The sequence below is a fragment of the Equus asinus genome, chromosome 9 (genome assembly GCF_041296235.1).
Source record: "Equus asinus isolate D_3611 breed Donkey chromosome 9, EquAss-T2T_v2, whole genome shotgun sequence".
NCBI lineage: Eukaryota > Metazoa > Chordata > Mammalia > Perissodactyla > Equidae > Equus > Equus asinus.
In genome coordinates this window covers 7,118,038-7,131,341 of record NC_091798.1, presented here as the reverse complement: position 1 = coordinate 7,131,341, position 13,304 = coordinate 7,118,038, and the positions used below count along the sequence as shown (strand labels likewise).

The 13,304-nt window shown below is 59.5% G+C and overlaps 2 protein-coding genes across 4 annotated transcripts; both read right to left on the bottom strand.

The window, feature by feature from the left end:
- Positions 1-372: 372 nt before the first annotated feature.
- Positions 373-6,812, bottom strand: DOK3 (docking protein 3). 3 transcript variants are annotated; one of them, XM_070517007.1, is made up of 6 exons: positions 6,702-6,812; positions 4,732-4,834; positions 3,452-3,757; positions 1,626-1,725; positions 1,343-1,515; positions 373-1,238 (listed from the first exon to the last, which is right to left on the bottom strand). In XM_070517007.1, exons 2-6 carry the CDS (start codon positions 4,795-4,797, stop codon positions 555-557), a joined length of 1,329 nt encoding a protein of 442 aa, XP_070373108.1. In that variant the 5' UTR covers positions 4,798-4,834; positions 6,702-6,812; the 3' UTR covers positions 373-554. The 3 variants fall into 3 exon arrangements, with proteins under 3 accessions (XP_070373108.1, XP_070373107.1, XP_044633525.2); XM_070517006.1 differs by lacking the exon at positions 6,702-6,812 and adding an exon at positions 5,572-5,645; XM_044777590.2 differs by lacking the exon at positions 6,702-6,812 and having other exon boundaries at positions 4,732-4,914.
- Positions 6,813-6,856: 44 nt separating this feature from the next.
- Positions 6,857-12,127, bottom strand: DDX41 (DEAD-box helicase 41). Its single transcript, XM_014834795.3, has 17 exons — positions 12,048-12,127; positions 11,856-11,966; positions 11,440-11,599; positions 11,289-11,363; positions 11,102-11,162; positions 10,838-10,974; positions 10,358-10,430; positions 10,081-10,234; positions 9,867-10,003; positions 8,919-9,081; positions 8,626-8,757; positions 8,272-8,343; positions 8,040-8,136; positions 7,753-7,902; positions 7,599-7,670; positions 7,375-7,485; positions 6,857-7,196 (listed from the first exon to the last, which is right to left on the bottom strand). The coding sequence occupies exons 1-17, from the start codon at positions 12,087-12,089 to the stop codon at positions 7,060-7,062; spliced, it is 1,884 nt and encodes a 627-aa protein (XP_014690281.1). The 5' UTR covers positions 12,090-12,127; the 3' UTR covers positions 6,857-7,059.
- Positions 12,128-13,304: the final 1,177 nt, after the last annotated feature.

The window sequence follows — 13,304 nt, the reverse complement described above, 5'->3', positions numbered from 1 at the left end:
CCTCAGCTTGGAACGCCCCAGGGGGCACTGCCAGCCTGGGGAAGCCTTGCCTGCCCTTCACACTCAACTTGAAGAGCACTTCTTCCATCAGCAAACCTCATTTCTCCCTCTGCCCGACTGTCTGAGTCATTTCTGCTGCACAGGACCACGTGGAGACATAATTATCTGCATTCTGCCTGTCTGTTGGGTGGACTTGAGCCCACTGATGGCAAAGGTCAGGTCCAGGTCACGTGTGTCCCTGGAGCCCAGCACAGGGCAGTGGTATTTACTGCAGTGCATGTGGGTGAGGTCTGTGTGGCCCCATGTGGCCCTGTGAGTGCCACAGGCAGAGCTGCAGCGAGGACGTGTGGACTGTGGGCGACCGAGCGGACGGAGAGGGGAGTTGAAGGCTTTATTATGGCAGATCTGTACACTATACACTGGGGGGCCGGCAGGGCGCAGGAGGAGTCCTCCCCTGGTGGCCTGCGTTGCCCCCACAGACCAGAATGGATGCAGGATGTGTCCCCAGATGTCCATTGTCTGTCCACCCTCCTGTCCCATGCCACGCAGGGTGTTCAGGGCCGGTCGCAGGGGACTGGGCCCTTCTTCCGCTCACGGCTCAGCAGTGTCACCAGCTTGGCCTTGAAGCCCGTGTGAGTGTAGGGCCGGCCAGAGCCCCCGGCCTCGTCGCCGACGCCGTCGTCGTCGTCGTTGTCCAGCTCCAGCAGCCGCCGGTACTGGGCCTCCAGGCTGCTGTCGTGGGCCGGGCCGGGCCAGCCCAGGTCCTCGTCGTTGTGGTAGACGGGGCTGGCCAGGGGGCTGCGGCCGCCGGGGGCGCGCTCGGGCGCCGGCCCGGCCTCCAGCACGCCCACGTTCTCGTAGAGGTGCTCGGCGGCGCCCGGGGGCACGCTGGCGCGCTTGCACACCGACGCGTAGAGCGCGGGTTCGGGGGGCGGCGCGGGGCCCAGCACCGGGGGCAGGCTCTGCGGCCCGGGCTCGGCCAGGCGCGCCTTCCAGGAGCTGGGCGGCTCGGGGCCCCGCGGCGCCTCGCGCAGCTCGCCCGGGGGGTCCAGGGAGGGCAGGGAGGTGGCCCGCGGCAGCGGGCAGGGCCGGGGTCCCACCAGCTCCGGCAGCCGCTCGCGCTGGCGGGCTATGGCGGCCGCCAGGGCCCCGCACAGGTCGCGGGCTCGGGGGCTGCTGAAGGCGAAGAAGCCCTCGCCGGAGTCACAGCGGCGGCCAGCTTCGAAAGAGAAAATGCCCTGGGCGCGGGGCGGGACAGGGGCGCATCAGCAACGCGGGGCCAGGGCGCCCGCCACCCCCTCCCCCGCAGGACCAGGGGGCGCGGCAGCCGCCAGCCCCTCACCTTGTCGGCGCCAAACTTGCGCAGGAAGCGGTAGGGCCAGGTGTAGAGGGCCTGGGGGCTGGTGGGCTCCCTCAGCTGGATGGCGTCTTGGCCCAGCACCAGGAGGTAGGGCCCCTTCAGCTGGCAGCGGGCGGCCGTGTCGGTCCTCTGCACCACCACTGGAAACTCGCCCACTGCAGGTAAGAGGGCCGTGAGGGCAGCAAGCACAGCCCCCCGGGGGCCTCAACAGATCCCAGCCCTGGTGTGGTGGGGCTGAGGCTGGCCCTGCGCCTCCCTGACTCACCTTCCTGCCAGGAGGAGTAGATGGAGTTCTCCTCCATGGGGACCAGGCCCCTCTTGGGAGCCTCTGCCTCCCCTGATCCTGAGGGGCACTCCCCTGTGCCCTGGGAAATGGGCCAAGGTCAGAGATTAGAATTCACCCCATGCTTCTTCACAAACCCCTCCCCTGGGGTCAGTAACCCAGGACTCCCTGAGAAGCAAGGGCATCCAGGGACCTGGGTGTGAGTCCCAGTTCTTCCCCTGACACACCGCCCGATCCTGGGCACCCTCTGAGCCTACTTCCCCACCTAGAATCCCCACCTGGGTCCTCCCTGAGGATGCTGAGAGCTGTAAAGCAGGGGGCACATAGAGGATGCCCCCCGTGGCCCCTGCGGTTGGTCCCTGACAGCTTGGAGCTGTGAAGGGGCAAGAGCTTCAGGAGTGGGACGTGAGTGAACTGGCCACTTGCTCCTCCCCAGGCCTTTCTCCGTCTCACCCCTCCCTACCTCTCAGCCCCACAGCCCCTCCACCATGACCCCTTTGGCCCACAGCAGCAAGGCCAGGGTCAAATCCAACAGTTTCCTCCCTGGTACCCTTGCTCCTGTTCATTTCTCTTTTTTTAATTTTTAAAATCGTGGTAAAATACACATCAAATTCACCATTTTAACTATTTTAAAGTGTGTAATTTAGTTTTTAACAGTCACAGGTTTTGCAACCATCACCTTTATCTAGTTCCAGAGCTTTTTCATCACTCCACATAGAAACCGGGTACCATTAACAGGCACTCCCCACCCCCTTCCCCTAGCCGCTGGCAACCACTAGGCTACTTTCTCTTGCTATGGGTTTGTCTGTTCTGGGTATTTCAAGTAAATAGAATCATATAATATGTGGCCTTTTGTGTCTGGCTTCTTTCACTTAGCATAACGTTTTCCAGGTTCATGCATGGTATAGCATGTGTCAGTGTTTCATTCCTTTTTATGGCCATGCAATGTTCTGTTGTCTGGAGAGACCACATTTGGTTTATCCATTCCTCAGCTGACACACATTTGGGTTGTTTGCACCTTTGGGCTACTGTGAATAACACTGCTCTGAACATTCTCGTACAAGTTCTGTTTGAACACCTGTTTCAGTTCTCTTGGGCACATACCCAGGAGTGGAATTGCTGGGTCACATGGTGACTCTATTTTAACTTTTTGAGAAGCCACCAGACTCATTTCCTTTTGGTCCATCACAGACCCTGTGAGGCTTTAAAACTCTCAGTCCCTGGCTCAAACCCTCTAAAGGCTTCTCTTCTGTCTCACAATAAGACCCCGAACTCCACACATAGCCCGAGGTGGTTTCATATGGCTGCCACCAAACTCTCCACCTTTGCCCCTCCTAGACCCCCGCCCACTCCTTCCCCTCCAGTCACACTGGCCCTTTTTCTGCCCCTCAAACACACCAAACTTTTCTCTGCCTCAGGGCCTTTGCCCACACGGCTCCATCTGTTCAGGACACTGCTTACACCTCAATGTCTGGACACTCCCTTCCTCAGATCTTTGCCTAGTGGGCTCTTATTTGTCTTCGAGGACTCAGGCCCACTGTCCCCTCCTGAGAGGCCTTCCTGGACCATCCTGCCTAATGTCCCCCAACTCACTCCTCGCCCCTCCCCAGCCTTTCATCTTCTCCATAGCACGTATGGCCATCTGAGTTTTGTTCTGTTGGCTTCTGGGCTGTTTCCCAGGCTTGTAGGTACTTGACAGGTGCTTACTGAATGACAAGATGTGAGTGAGCATGGAGATAAACAAGGTGGGAGTCAGGGGACCCCCAGGGTTGGCCCCTGGATGCCCTGCCCGCCCGCCTTATGCTCACCGGGAAGGCCAGTTGGCAGATGGGGTCCATCCACGTCTGGCGGTGCTGTGCAGCCAGGAGGTGGCTTCGCTCAGTGGTGGTGAGCAGGAAGGCACCAGTGTCCCGGGGGCAGCTCTCGCCATCCGCCGGCAGCACGGACACGCAGTCAGCCAGGCGGATGACCCGCCGCTCCCCGCGCCGGCCAGGCCCTGCAGACCTGTCACCCGCGGGCCCCAGGCCACCGTCCCGGACCTCCCAGCTCTCCAGCCGTGCCACGCCTGATGGGCCTCCTGCATACAGCAGACCCCATACCTTCCGCCAGGACTTCTGCGGGAGATGAGGATGGGGGAGTAGACCCTCAGGCAGCCCCTCCCTGCAGCTCGGCTCAGCACAAGCTGCTCAGCAAATGCTCCTGGGCACCCAGGCTGGCCTCCGCCTCCCCCAACTCCCCAGGGCCTCAGAGAAGGAAGCCTTGCCACACCTGGCCCAGCAGTGGGAAGAGTCTGTGCTTGGGTCAGTCAGCCTGACCCAAGCGTGGGGTTCGAATCCACCCCATGCTTTCCTAAATATGACCCCCATAAACACTAGTATTCTTGTCTCTCAAAAGGTCATGAGAACGTGAGGTGGGGGCTCCTACTGGCCTGTGTCTATAAAGTATCTAGTGGGGAGCAGGCCACCTGACGCTGCCGTTATGTTGGCGCCTCCTCTTCCCCCAAAGAAAAGGTCACTCGGGCCATAGGACAAGGGCTCAAGCGGGAAGGTGGTCTCAGTCTCACGGCAGCAAGGAAGGAAATATGCAAATAGCGTCAAGTAAAGGAAACAGACGGTTTATCTGCCTGGGCAAGCAGCTGCAGCTGAGCTGCGGGGGTGCAGGGCCTGCCTCCCGAGGAGAGAGAACTCGGGCTCCTCTGCCCCATGACAGCACCAGGAGGAGCCAAGCCCTTTTCTGCAGGGTAGGGCTCCCCGCTGGGGGCTCCTCCAGTCAGCCCCAGACCCTTGGGAAGGGCCTTGGCGCTACTACTAGACAGGGCTGGAGGTTGCTGGATTAGCCAGCCTCTCGGCTCTGCTCTGCCCACAGGTTTGATTCCCAGGTTTGGGTTCTTGGCTTCCCCATCTGTAAGGGAGGCAGGGGCCAAGGCTCGTTCAGACGGGAACAGGGCTCTGTTCCACACCCCCACGCCGGGGTTGGATCCCCCACCCTGACTCCCTTCCCCATTCCCCAGGTCCGCGTGGGCTGTCCGAGGCTGAGGTGGAGGCCCACCATTTGTCCTCGGCAGCTGCCTGACAACCAGGGTCCCCACCTTGCCGAACTTGACGTGCTGCTGGTAGAGGATGCCGTCCTTGACAGGGGTCTCCACAGGCTCCATGGCCGCAACTCGGCCCCAAGGCCGCTACTCCGAGGGCCTGAGGAGAGTGGTGACAGGCCAGAGAGGAACTCACACTTCCCCTTCTGGCCACTTCCCCCTCCCTCTGTCCAGAGAGGCAGCTGCAGGGGGGAGGGGAGCCTGGTCTTCAGTAAAGGAGCTGGGATAGGGGTGTGAGCATCATATATTTTTTCCTTGGGGTTCTAGCTTGCCCAAGGTGCCCACGTGGGCTGGCAGGGCCTTGGACCACCTAAGGGCAAATGACCCTTGCCTGCACCTGGGTCAGCTGGGTGTAAGTGTCTGACCGCAGGCTGACTCCCTAGTCATGAGCTCCGACCCCTCCCTCATCTCTCCCCATCCGAGTTGTGCACCCTGGGGCCTGGCATTCCCACAGCCCTGTCCCCTCCCTAGGACCCCTCCTCTAGCCAGACTGGCAAACTCCTTGCTTTCCCACTCTGAGATCTGATCGGTGCCATCTCACCCAGTCCTGCTCTATTTGTCTGTCTCAGAAATATTTCTAATTTCGACTTGCTCCTCTCCATCTTCACAACTCCCTTCCATTGCCAGCCCTGGCATCTCCCCTTTGAACCACCGCCCCACCTGGGCCCATCCTGGCCCTCTCTGCCAGCCCCAAACCAACAGTCTCTCCCCTTCCTGAATGTTTCCTGGCTCCCCACTGCCCTTGGGTCTAGCCTGGGCTCCTCGGCCCAGCACTCAAGATGCTGAGTGTCCTGGCCTCCACTTGCTCCAGCCCAGCCCCCGCAGGGCACCCCTCACTTGTGCTCCTCACGGCCCTGGGCTGCCTCTTCCTCCGGGAGGCCTCTTCTGACTCCCCCACGCTGTCTGAGAGCACTCCTAGTCCTCATGGTGCAGCCCAGCCACGTGAGTGTGGGAGGCACGCCCCCAGTGGGCCCCTGGAGAGCTCACATACTCTTTTCAAGCTTTGCTTCTTGCCGAGGGGCTGTTTTTTTGCCTGGACTTGCTGGAGGCCAGTATTGGAGCTCTGTGTGTAGATCTGAATTCTGGGGATAGTCTCATGTCATTCATTCAATGCCACTTCTGGGAAGGAATGTGTAACCAGGCTGAGGAATATCATTTGGGAGTCACCTACGGGCTGCAGGCAGGAAATCTTTTCCAAGGGCCTCCTGTACCCAGCTCTGTGCCCACTGTGGCCTGGGCAGCCCCAAGCTCCAGCAGCCTCACACCACATCCTTTGCATTCTCATTGCCATTTCAACGATGAGGAAATTGAGGCTCACAAATATTAAGTAACTTGCAAAGGCCACACGCCAAGTGACGAACATGACTTGAGCAATTGCCGTCCTGCCGGGATAAGTACTGGCTCTACACATGCAGTGTCTGGCACAGAGGAGCCGCCGCCAGTGCCCTTCCTCTGCCTACTCCTTGCTAGGTGCTGAACTCCTGGCCCGTTTGCCAGCAGTCTTGTGACTGCCGCCACGTTTACTCAATTCTCATCTTCTCTCCCACTCACCTGTGAGCTTCCCGGCAGGCGGCTACCTGACTTGTCTAGGTCTCAAGCCCAGCAGACAGCTGGCTACAGAGCAGGATCAGTGGGTGCTTGTGGCCTAAGTGCCAGTCCTTGGCATTTGCTGCCCCGTCAGTGACAGGAGTGGAGGGTTCCCTACTGGGAGCCTGTACAGACAGACAGGTGGGCAGGGGGCCTAACACAGGAAGCTGCCTCCCAAGGGGCCCCAGGAGAAGCCCCAGGAGCTGCACACAACTGACAAGAAGAGGGAAGCTGAGGAAGGGCTGGAGGTTACGAGAGCCAACCAAAGACCAGAAAATCCAACCACCCATTTCCCCTCCGCCCGTTGATGTGGTCCCTCCCCGAGTCATAAATCCAGCCAGCCCAGAGGACATACCCTGAGCACCCAGAGGGCGCCCTACCTGGGCAGCTCCTTCCACAACCAAGAACCAGCAGGCTGGGTGCTGGCAGCAGTGGTGGGAGATGCCAAGCCTGTGCCTCAGGGGGCTCTGGAAATCACAGGGTGAGGCCTGTGCAGGAAGCAGGGGGCAGATGAGGCAAAACACAGAGACAGGGCTCAGTTTGTGCTTTAATGGCACCCGGGGTTTAAGGGGAGCAGAAATAATAATTCTTGGGGGCAGAGAACAGGCAGCCAGGCCCAGCCTGGCCCAGCCCAGGCCAGCTGGGCTGAGGATGCTGGCTTTTTGTCCAGGGGGGCTGGTGTGTGTGAGAGGTGGCTGGAGCCCCAGGGACTCTTGGAGAGGAGGGACGACAGACGGCTCAGAAGTCCATGGAGCTGTGGGCCAGGTAGTCCTTGCGGCCTATGTTGCTGACCTGCTTCGTCTGCATAGCCTCGAGTTTGGGGCAGTCGGTGATCCGATGGCCCAGGCCTCCGCAGAAGGCACAGCCACGCTCTCCTGGGGTTATGGGGGGAAGGGAGGTCAGCATGGTCACAGGGCCAGGCCCGAGCCCCAGACCTCGGACCCCTGCATCAGACACCCCAGTCCACTGATATGCAGCACGGACTCATTTCGTGGTGTTCCCGTTACGTCCCCCTGACCCCAAGTGGACTAGTGTCTGCTGCTCTGCAGTCACCTCCAATATCCAGCATGGACTCGTCCCCGCAGTGCAGCACTTGCAGCACGGGTGGCACCTTCTGCTTGGCCTCCAGCAGCAGAGCTTTGAGGTCCATTAGCACCGATTCATCTGTGGGGATAGTGGAGAAACATCAGGCCCAACTCTGGGCCCTGTAGCCAGGACCTAGGTGGCCACAGGTGGAGGACCTGGAAGACAGTTGAGGTAGCCCTGGTGACACTCACCACAAGCCTTGTTGATGAAGGTGGTGGCAATGCCTGTGTTTCCTGAGCGCCCAGTGCGGCCGATACGGTGCACTGCAGAGAGGGAACAGAGCCTTTGGCCCACTGCCCAGGGGCTAGGGCCTAGCCCACACCCCTGGCTCCCCAAGCTCCCCACCATAGTTCTCGATCTCCTCAGGCATATCGTAATTGATGACGTGCTGGATGGCAGGGAAGTCCAGGCCCTTGGAGGCTACGTCCGTAGCCACTAGAACATCCTTCTTGCCCTCCCGGAATGCTTCAATGGCCTTGGTCCGTTCCTCCTGGTCTGGGGAGGGTCAGGCAGGAGCTGTTAGAGCAACAGCAGGAGGCTGGGGAGTAGTGGCAGGCCAGCCAGGCAGGGGAAGGGATTAGGTGAGGGGCTAATGGCAGCAGGGTCCATGCCAACGCGTGCACTACCCTGACCTTTGCCCCCATGGATGGCCACAGCCTCGACCCCCTTGAGCAGCAGGTACTCATGGATGGCATCCACATCTGCCTTCTTCTCCGCAAAAATGAGCACCTGTCCAAGAAAACCAACTCCAGTCCCCAGGGGCTGACTCTGCCGGGGCATCCCCAACCTTGCCCAGCAGGCCACCCTACCACCCTTTCCACCTCGTCCCTGGAGTCCTGGGCCAGTCTGGCTGGTTATACTCACAGGTGGGGGTGTCTTCTGGAGACACTCGAGCAGGTATACCATCTTGGCCTCCTCCTTCACATATTCCACCTCCTGCCACCACATGGGCCAGGTCAGGTGGACCTGAGGACAGGTTCACCAGCCCTGGCTCTGCCACGGAAGTTGGGCCCTTAATCTCAGCCGGGAGGTGACCAGAAACCTCCCACCACCAAGGGCTCGGTACTCTAAGAATGTTTTCTGCTAAAGGCCAGGGCTTTGAATGAAACCCCCAATGTCCATAAGGTGGCCCCCTGAAGCTGCTCCAATCAGCATCCAGAGAGGCTCACCAGATCCAGCCCTCACAGGAGACTCTGCCCATCAGGAGTGCTTGCCCACCTGGATAACATCCAGGCTGGCGGCCCCGGCGCGCCCCACGTTGATGGTGACAGGCTTTACCAGGGCGCTCTTGGCAAAATTCTGAATCTTCTTAGGCATGGTGGCGCTGAAGAGTAGGGTCTGCCGCTGGCCCTGAGGAAGGGTAGGACTGGGGCTGAGGGCACATGGGAGCTGGGGTGGCTGAGTAGCTGGGACAGTGGGTGGGCAGCACAGGACCTCAGGGCCCTCCACAGTTAAATGTGGTATGCAGGGGGAGAGTGGCAGGAGTGCCCTGGCTAGGCACGGACAGGCACCTTGAAGTAGGAGAAGATGGTGCGAATGTCGCCCTCAAAACCCATGTCAATCATGCGGTCAGCCTCGTCCAGCGCCAGGTAACGACAGATGTCTAGGCTGACCATTTTCTTCTGCAGCAGATCCATGAGGCGTCCAGGGGTGGCCACCATCATGTGCACACCACTGGGGACCAAGGAGAGACCGTGAGGTCAGGGCCACCTGCTCAGCTCTCTGGCCTCCTTCCTGTTTCCTCCTGATCACTCCCACCACCTTGCCTTATATACAGAATATGCCTCTCCTAGGAGTGGTGCAGCCTCCTTAACCACCACTCTGTTCTGGAGTTCCTTTCCAGCAATGGGGTCACCTCTGCCTGGCACACCCTTCCCCTTTCTCCTGGGTCACTTCTCTCGACCCTGGGCGGGCTGTCCTGAATCTCCAGATAAGCTTGTTTGCACTCCTGCAGCTCCCTTTCTAGGCCTCAGTGGGCTCACTGGTACACTGAATTCATCTTTTCTGTGCCTGAGCCTTCCCTAAGACTGTGAAGTCTGTGCCTAGGAAACAGGGACTGTGTCTGGCCTGTCTGCGACCCCAGACATCTGGCAATGTCTGCTAGGGACTGCACAGGGTGGAAGAGGCACAGGTCCAGTCCTGCCCTAGTGCCTCAGTCTCCTTGATGGACTACACTGAACCACTCTGGCCTTCCTGGACACCCTGGACCTTCAACCTCTGTGCTTTCTGCCCAGAGTTCCCTGACACCCCAACCTCCCAGATGCCCCTGTTCCATCTGCTGTGCACGGACGGTACCTTACCACAACCCTCTGTCCCACCCCAACTGACCTCCCCATCAGGCTGGGGGCTCTGCCCACAGAAGGTCTCTAAGAGGGTCTGTGGAGAAGGTAAAGCAAAGGGCCCTTTAACTTGTCTGGGGGCTTTGGGGAGGTCCATGGGGTGGAGGTGCTTGTGCTCACTGTCGGATGGTTTCCATCTGCTCTTTGACAGACATGCCCCCGATGCAAAGAGCACAGCGCAGAAGTGGCGAGCTGTCCTCCTGTAGCAGGCGGCAGTAATACTCTAGGATGCCATGGGTCTGCCGGGCCAGCTCCCTCTGCAGGTACAGGGGCAGAGGCTGGCACCAGAACGCAGTCCCACCTGGGTCCTGCCCTCCAGGTCAGCCTATCTTACCGAGGGGCAGATGATGAGTCCATAAGGCCCTTCACGCTTGGAGAAAGGTAATCTCTTCTCTTGTTCCAAGCAGAACATGATGACAGGCAGAGTGAACACTAGCGTCTTGCCTGAACCCGTGAAGGCAATGCCTATCATGTCACGGCCCGATAGACTATTGGGAGAGGACAGGCCCGAGGTCAGGTTCAGCAGAATACGAGGATTGCTTCTCCAGATGGATCTAGTGACTGCTCCTCCCCGACACCACCCTCCTCAGGGCCCCAAGGTCCACACTCACATGGTGGGAATGCCCTGAATCTGAATGGGTGTTGGGTGGTGGATGCCCTTCTTCTTCAGGCCTCTCAGGATGGCTACGGAAAACAACCCCAGCATCATCCTTGCGGCTCACAGGTACTTTATCAGGGCCCTAAAGCCTGTAAAAGTGGCACTATCCGCCTCAAGTTACAACTGATGAAACTGAGGCTCAGACAAAGAGAAAGAGAAAGACAGACTTATTCAAGGCCCCTAGGCTAAGTAGAGACAAGACTCACACGCAGGTCTGTCTGAAGGCAACCATCACTCGCCCACTGAAGCTGTCTAATAGCAGAGAATAGTGACTACGTTCAGCTAGGGCAACTGAAAAGAAGCCCAAAGAAACTCCTCAAATCCCTCCATCCCCGCTGGCTACCCTCCAGCTGCTGAGCTGAGCGGAGGCCAGGATACAACCTCACACGTGTCTGACTAGCAAAGCATGCTGCCTCTCCCAGGGCCCAGGTACCTGCAGGAAACTTCATTTCCTTGAAGCTCTTGATGGGTGGTGGGATGCCATCTCCTTCGACCAGGATGTGGTACTTCTTCCGGACACGCTCATGCCGCTCTTCAGACATGCTCAGGACATATCGGGGAGGTGTCCAACTGTGGACAGGTGGTAGCGGTCAGGAGAGGCCCTAGGCACAAGTGGCTTTGGGGTGTTCCTGCCAGTCTCAGCCACACATCCTCCAAAGTAATGGTGACTGCCTTTCCACAGACTGGAAAGATGTACCTGGTTTTGATCGGATCATCGTATGTGATTCCCTTAGCCATCTCCTTCACTGACATCAAGGCTGAGGAGACAGAAGCGGCTCAGGGCTGGCTCCCGCTTTCCAGAGGCCAGGCTCCACGAGACATAACACGCCTGGGGTTGGAGAAGGAAACAGTCCACCTCCTCCCCGCCCGGGCTCCAACCATACCTCGGCCCTCAGCCACGCTCTCCAGGATCTTCTCCTCTTCCTTCAGCTGCTTCTCTTTGGCAGACTCCTTGCGAGCTGAGACAAGAAGCAGATGTCAGAGAGACACCAAAACAGTGCACCAAGCAGAGCCCTTCACTACTGTCCAGCCCACCTTCGGCCTTCTCTTTGAGGTGCTGGTGCTGATCCAGGAGGCTGACGTTGGACTGAGGGCCCAGCGGGATGTCGTCCTCATCTCCCCGGGGCTCGCTGCCGCTGTCCTGCTGCTCTTCCTCCGCAGCCCCCTTGCGCCTTCGCTGCAGCAGCTTCTGGAGCTGAGGTGCCAGCAGCGCCCCTCAGAGCCGAGCCCAACACGGAGCGGGGCCTGCCTCAGGACTCTGGCTTTCGGGAGCGTCCTGTGCCCGAGGCGCAGAGCTGCCCTACCCCTCAGATCAGGCCGCCAGGCCCTCGTCTGCCCGGGGCCACGCTCCCGCGCACGGACACCTCCCCGCGCAGACCCGGGCCGCCCCCCTCACTGCGAACCCCGCCCCCACGCGCGTCCGCGTTCCCCCTCCGCCCCGGGACCCTCACCAGCAGTTGCCGGCGCTGACGCAACGGCACGTAGGGGACGTAATCCTCATCGTCCTCATCCTCCGCCTCGGAGCGGCTTCCTGCGGCCCCCGCCTCATCGGTGCGAACTCGCTGCAGAGACACACGAGTCAGGCCCGGATCCCTTGACTCACTGCTGCTCGCTCCCGGCGCGGCCCCCAGCCTCGCTCCCACCTTCCGCTCGGGTTCCGACTCCTCCATCTTGGCTGCACGCATGCGCGCCGCGGCAAAACCCCGCCTTACCTGAGTGAGATCCAATCAGAGGTGAAGAGGCGGACGTCGGCGCCTAGCAACGGCCTCTGAGTGCCGGATCGCGCAAAGGGACAAATTTTTTCCTGAGCCCTGCCCTGAGACGCGGCATCAACGCCCCATCTGGGCGGCAACGCAGCTGTTGCCAGAGCTGAGGGCGAAAGCGTCGTGCGACGCATTGTGGGATGCTAGAGGAGTTGGAGTCCGCGCTAAAAGCTCAACTCGAGCCGGGAGGGACGGGAAGGCCCCGGAGGAGAGGTCGCTGATCCTGTTAGAGCGTGACGTCACCCGGCCGCCCCGCCGCACACACTGCGCCCTCTCGCGGCCGGCGAGCCGGGACGGGGCTACCTGGGCCCCCGCCGGGGACGCCAGCCTCCGCATGGGCCGCGGGGCAGGGTGCAGATGCGGAATCAATGACTCAACATGCGCTGCCGCTCTGCCTGGCGTCCTCATCTGTGTGAGAACACCCATGTCCACAGCGGTGAGGGATAAGTAAAATACTGATGACGGTGTTTTTTAACCGAGCGGCTGTACAGATGTAGGTAAACATTACTGTAGATACCCCGGTGGAGCTCAGAGTGAATGCTTGGGGAACCAGGGGCTTCATGGAGACACGGGATCTGAGCTTCCATGGTAGCGTGGAATCTCAGAGCAGGGAGTGGAGAGGAAGAGAGAGGCTTCCTGATTGGAGGGTACAGCAGCAGTAAAGGTTTGGCCATGTGCAAGTGCAGATTCCTCAGGGAACTAAGAGATCACGCAGTGGCTTGGGGTGGGGGTAGCCAGAGATAAGGCTGGAAAGGCAGACTGGCCGAGAGCATGCAGGGCAGTGACTGTCAGAGTAAGTAATTTCAACGTCAATAGGGACTTTGAAATAGGAGTGATGGGTCAGTGCATTTCTTTCCTCCATTCACGTCTTTGACAGAAGCATGTGCTGGGCACTGTGCACAGAGCCCAGCACCCAGCAGAAAAAGATGAGCAAGACACACACCTAGCCTGTGAGGAGGTTACAGATTAGTTGAGACAGAAATATAGATAATGGGTCTTAAGGTTAAGGAGAAATCTCCTAAGACAGACAAGGTACCACTTTTAGAAGTATCACAAAAGCAGGGCAAACTGCTTCTCAGTTTCAATAGTGAAAGTGGCCTCTTGGTTGGGCTGTGAAGCATAAGCAGCAATGCATGA